This window comes from Clupea harengus, chromosome 2 (assembly GCF_900700415.2).
Source record: "Clupea harengus chromosome 2, Ch_v2.0.2, whole genome shotgun sequence".
Taxonomy (NCBI): Eukaryota; Metazoa; Chordata; class Actinopteri; order Clupeiformes; family Clupeidae; genus Clupea; species Clupea harengus.
The window spans coordinates 26870374-26876387 of NC_045153.1; the positions used below are offsets into that span (position 1 = coordinate 26870374).

Genomic DNA, 6014 nt, shown 5'->3' on the forward strand with positions numbered 1-6014 from the left:
CTCTTACCTTCCCATTATTGCATCATGCCACCTAATAAGGGAACGGTTCATCATTTTCAATGATTGAGATCCTGTGCAGAAAAATAACTGTTCTGAGTGGACCATCTCACTAGGTCCAAGGTGTGATGTGTTTGTTGTGCAACAATGCTTTTTTCCCAAGGATTACTGTGAATCCATGTGATGGTGGCAACTAAGAACCCATGAAATGTGAGTTTGAAATGTGAAACTCATTTTGTCATATTTTTTGATTGAATGTGTGTGTGTTCTTATGGGCATTACAAAAGCATTGGCTGATATGGTTCAAAGTAATTTGCATTCAGTTTTTTCCCATTTGATTCAGTTTATTTAGTATTTTCAAGTTATAATGACCATTAGAGCCAATATTCCCATAAAATTGTCAAACAAAATAAACAGGGAAAGAACAACAATTTAAGACACTTTTGATGTAGCCCAATTTCACAGCCTGACTTTAACTTCATTACATAGAATACATGTTCTTGTTCAAGTCTCATCAAGTAATCATTGTGTTGGCATGACTTTTGTTATTGACATGTAAATATGGTTAAATTGTCTGTATATGTCTGAAGAGCATCCTTAAGTTGTCTTGATCCCGATGATGTTTTTCAGCAAAAAGGCTGAACGTACATTACCACATGAAACTAATAATGGCTAGAGACAGTGTGATAATCCTCATGTCGGCACAGTGTGGTACAGAAACATTTTATAAAGGCAACAGTATTCATATTCACTCGTGACATCCACCAGCAGCAATATTGTCACTAGAGTTTAAATGTGTCTGTGAAAATCCAAAACAGACTCAATCACATAGTTTCCACAAGTGTACAACATTTCATAGGACATGTAAGTAAAAATCAGATGAGTCATCAATATAACATAGGCCACGTATTGTGATTCTCCTGTTGAATGGTTGCTGTGACAGTCCTGTGACAATCCACATGTGTTTAATCATTAAATAAAACAAGGCATGTATGTCCTTCTATTCTGCAGTAGTTTTGTTACCTTTTTTAAATCTTGTGTGTTGCAGAAAGGAGAACAAACGTCAAGTTAACCTCTGAACCTGAGTCTCTTAGTGCATGCTTCAGCAGGCTGAGAACTTTCCTGAGGACAACCTGACATGATACAAATCAGCAGATACTTATTTAAGGCATTCTATCTCAAATATTTGGATTCCTTAGTACAAGGCAAATTAAGATAATCAAGGCATTTAAGTGAATACTGAAACTGGTTTCAGGTAGCTTTGAGCAACTTCCTTGAACAATATCCCCCACACAGGCAAAGGCACAACAATGTTGTATCCTGTTTCTTCTGAAAGGCAGCACCATCTTACAAGGCACAAAAAAATGAATACATTTATAACTTAATTAATAACAAACATTAGTGCAAAGGGTAATTCCCAAATATACATAAGAAAAAGTCAATACAAAAAGAGTAAAAATGTTCAACACTGTGCATTTAAGTTGAATGGACGGTAATTGGAGAGCTAGGTGGTGTGGATATAGGAGAGTTGAGCTCAGATGAGGAAGATGATTCTGAATTTTTCGCGCTTGGACATGAAGTGACCACAGCCAGGCCCTCCTTGTCTCTTCTCTTCTGTTTCATTCTTCTGTTCTGAAACCAGATTTTCACTTGTGTTTCAGTTAGCTGCAGGCTATGCGCTACCTCAACTCGTCTTGACCTGGTGAGATATTTGTTGAAATGAAATTCCTTCTCCAGCTCTGTAAGCTGTTTAGTTGTAAAATTGGTTCGTGCGGTTGCTACGGTGTTCCCCTGCCCATACTCTGGTGCTTTGCCTGCAAATAAACGTGGACAGTGTTAAAACAACTTTCATAGAATAAGTCAACCAATTAAGCCTCAACGTTAGCTTGAAACACTTACTAGTTTTCTGGTTATTCCTTTTTATCTTCATCCACTCGAACGCATTTGCTGTCACTGGTCTACCTTCTTGCCTAAGAACAGCCTGTGAGCGGATCCCTTGATTTTGCGATAAATTCTGACAACTGAGAGAGGATTCCCGAAAAAACGTGCAGTTTTGTTGCTCGTAGTTATTCGAGTCATTTTGGTAGTTCTCCATTTGATGACTGAGATACGACTCGTTCCATGAGTGTGCGCGGTTACTGTCTTGGGCATTCTTCCTGCCGTTCCCTGAGTTACTACTGTATCCATGAGCTACTGCATGAACCAATCCGAAGCCAAAGTTATCAGCTTCAGACAGAGTTGCACTGGAATCATATTGAGCTTCACTCACATCTTCATTCGCTTCTGATAACAACCGGCTGTTGTTAAAATGATCCACAATACCTGTCGCGTATCTCTCAGGAGTCCTTGTATAGTGCGATTCCACAGACTTGCGCTCCTCGTGATAGAATTTAGTCGTAAATGCCTTCATGTCGCTACCAGAGAAGTAATCTAGAAATGAGTTCATCATGTCCCTTTAATGGTTGGTCAAAGGTGAATGATTGCAGGCGTCTCTGGTCTTCATTACTTACTGTACTTGCTAAGCTCAACATGTAAATATTTCCCACCACTCAGAGGGCGTGGTCTTCTCCAACTCTGCCCAATCAGAGGCAACAGATGAATATCCTGTTTGTGCGTGCACTTGCCTCCTACTGCGAAGTAGCTTCACTCTCCACAACAGCAGTGCTTTTGTAAGCTAACCCTAATTGCTGAGTAAGTGTTACTTTTTGTTTAAACCTCATCGCTACCCACCATGTGTCGACCTAAACGGTTAAAAGTAAAGAACAGCCCATGTATTCGCTTGTGCGCTTAGTGTATTTGTTTGTTTGTTTGGGGGCTTGTGATTTGTAGTGTAACCTAATTGCACTTGCTAAGAGTAGTCACTTCAGTTCAGTTTGTCCTGAGAGGTCCATTCATTTAGCCCTAGCGTTGTAAGTCTTGCTTTTTATTTAAAATTCTAGAACAAATCAAATGTTTAGATACATCAACATATATCTACATATTGAATATGAAGGATACCATTTCATTCACCCCAAATCTTTGTGTAATTAACTGTTGAGAATCGCCAGAACTCCCAGATTTGTTAGTAAGATTTCCATGTTAAAGTAGACTATTTAATATATCACTAGGCTCACACCCAGAACCTCCACCTCCCTTAAGGACCCACCAGACTTTCGCTTTCCAAAACATGAAACATGCTGCTGATTAATAGTCAATTGCTGTCTGAACTGTGTCTTTCTATTTTCAGAGAAGCCAGCCTTGTTTTGAGCGAAAGATGGACGCATCCCATCTGGCTTTACCCTCTCGGAAGAGAAGGAACTGCTGTCTAGGAAAATTGTGTCCAATCAGTGATTGATGACCCCAAGCCACGCAATTAGCTAGCATAATGGCAACTGTACTCACAAAAAGAATATAAGACTAATTTTCTTTAAAACTTGAAAATATACCCACAACCTAAAGGGACTTTAAGCCAAAGAGTTGATTATTACACTCATCAGACGTTTGTGAAATGGCATACGGCTTGAGCAATGATTTGGTATTTACAAACTAGGATTAGTTGATTAGACCTACTACAAAAAGTAAATGTAAAACTGAAATGTATGGCGAAAGAAGATGGTGCCGTGTAAAGGCAGGTGATGTGTAATAGTGGGGAAGTCTATGAATTCCATTTGTGGCCTCCCAACTTTTGTAAATTGGATGAACAGTGGGGACATCAAAAAGTCTGGAGGCCACAAATTGAATTCATAGGCTTTCCCACTATTACACATCACCTGCCTTTACACGGCACCGTCTTCTTTCACCATACATTCCAGTTTTACATTTGGCTACTTCAACATCGCCCACGTTCCCCCAAAGAACTGATACAATTTCAAGGCTGTACTGACCCTTTATAATAGTTCTGCTATGAATAACAAAGTATGTTAACTTGTGAACTAGTTCAAGAATGTGTATCCTATCTGACCCTTTAGGATACCACTCAGCAAGGCATTTCATAGGTTGTACATTACAGCTGTAAGCACGAAAATATGGCAACATTTTTGGCCAGTGGCCAATGTTTTTACTGAGAAGCACATGTATACATGGATAACAATTCAATTTGGATGAGGCTTCAACTGTATCCACTACCCCATCCCCACCTCACCATTGACATGAAAGGATTGAAGAATTGAAATATATTAATAATTAACAAATGACAAGTGGATTTTTGAGAAATGCAAATGTTTAATGTTTAGAGAGAAGCACACTACATGAAACCTTTAAGCACTACATCTTAAATTTACGTTCAACAAGGTCAAGAAACAAATGGATGATGGTAAAAGTGATCCACATTTTCTGAAAATAGAATATCAAAGGAAATGGTTTAGGCCATGTTAAAGGCGTTCCTACAAACTTTGCATGTAATGCATCATAGTACACATTTTCCCAAATCACTGTCGAGCTATTTTTCGAGATTTCCCTGGTTACAACTGCAGCCACACTGATATAATAGAACCCCTGGAAGCAAAGGTGAGGTATCATTCAGAACTTAGCATCAGCAACTCAACAATACCTTGAAAAAAAATGTAGAGATTGCTCACGTCCCTCCTGATGTGTACCGCGGGCATAGCTGGTACCAGCCACTATTGAACAAATGGATAGTACCTATGCTGAATCATTCAGTCGGCGTAATGGTGATGCTGCTTTATTGTTAGATGCCAGACAGGTCTGTACGTCCACTATTGACATTTACTGTGAATCTTCTCCCCTTGATTCCGAAAGACTACCAAGGCAATTAAGCACGTCTTCCCTATCTGGAGTGGAGCTTTTTGGCATAGCTCACATAATAGCCACTTCATAATGACCGACGGTTAAAATGGCTGCCATAAACCGGCGTTGCTGTGGGAAACAAAACATGAGCCAAATCCCACGGAAAATGAAACCACTCCGAACAAAAGTATGAGTCACTACCTTATTCTGTTTTGTATCTGTCATCGATAAATGTATTTTAGAATACAAACTGAACTAAAATGTTAGTTTGCATGCGCGTTTCGGTTAAAATTATAATAAGTCGCATGTGCCATACACTCAGGCAACCTACAATTTTGTAATTTAAATTTTTTAAATATTGATAAGGTATGGTTAATTCTAGGGAACCCACCGTCTGATCCATCCGAATCATCCGAAATGTTTCGTTCCCCGCCTTTACGATCTCTCAGCTTCCCCAATCATGGATGTAAGCCACCAAAAGGCATGCTGTCATCATTGCTCCCTGGGCAAAGTTTGGCCTCTCAGTTTGAAATGTGTTTCCAGAGTTCAGAATGCAAAAGCTTTGTTCCTAAGGAGGTGGAATCAGTGGCGAGTTTGAAAGCGACGAGTTTTTGATTAATGAGCTTTGAAATGTCTCGCTAGGGGGAAGAGGGAGTGCACGGCGCAGTTTTCAATATGGTTCTCCCTGCTTCGAGCAAGCATCTCTTGAAATAGAGCTCTCATATTTATACAGTGCAGTCATATTGTGGACCATTTTTGTCTAATAAATATGTTTAAGTGAAAAATGGCCTGTTTTACATTGGATATGATTGCCCAATAGGCTTTAATCATATCCAGAACCGTAGGTGGCAGAACTCGAGGCTATTTGGATGGTTACGTTACAAATTAAAGTGCATACTTCTGCGAACGCACTTTTCTCTATTTCATACAGAATTTTAACACTATCATACGTGATTATGCTACACCGGCGAATGGAGTCTAGGCCAATGGTCTCAATTGTGTCAATGGTGGTCTCAATAAGGCTCCAAATGACTGATGAATGAATTGGTCATTATAAAGTAGACTAGCTGAATCATCGCGATGCATGTATGTAAATATCACATTATAGGACATGATCTAGTGATTTGATGACAACACAGAAAAGGAATAAATATCATGTCAAATTTAGTCCAAACATCCTTATATGTAAGTAATAGAGGTAGATTTTATCATGATTATTCTCAGATAAATTCCTCTTTCACCATGAATCGAATTTCTTTTTCTACTAGAATTATTTTATCAGAATTTGCTGA

At 39.0% G+C, this 6014-nt stretch overlaps 1 protein-coding gene across 1 annotated transcript; it reads right to left on the reverse strand.

Annotated features, from left to right (window-relative positions):
• Positions 1–295: 295 nt before the first annotated feature.
• On the reverse strand, positions 296–2512 carry LOC116223240 (homeobox protein Hox-A1). Its single transcript, XM_031579269.2, has 2 exons — positions 1897–2512; positions 296–1811 (listed from the first exon to the last, which is right to left on the reverse strand). The coding sequence occupies exons 1-2, from the start codon at positions 2444–2446 to the stop codon at positions 1474–1476; spliced, it is 888 nt and encodes a 295-aa protein (XP_031435129.1). The 5' UTR covers positions 2447–2512; the 3' UTR covers positions 296–1473.
• Positions 2513–6014: the final 3502 nt, after the last annotated feature.

Coding starts and splice junctions, on each gene's coding strand:
- LOC116223240 (XM_031579269.2), bottom strand. CDS start 2,446: ATGATGAACTCATTTCTAGATTACTTCTCTGGTAGCGACATGAAGGCA. Junction 1,812..1,896: donor AAGGAATAACCAGAAAACTA/GTAAGTGTTTCA, acceptor GTTTATTTGCAG/GCAAAGCACCAGAGTATGGG.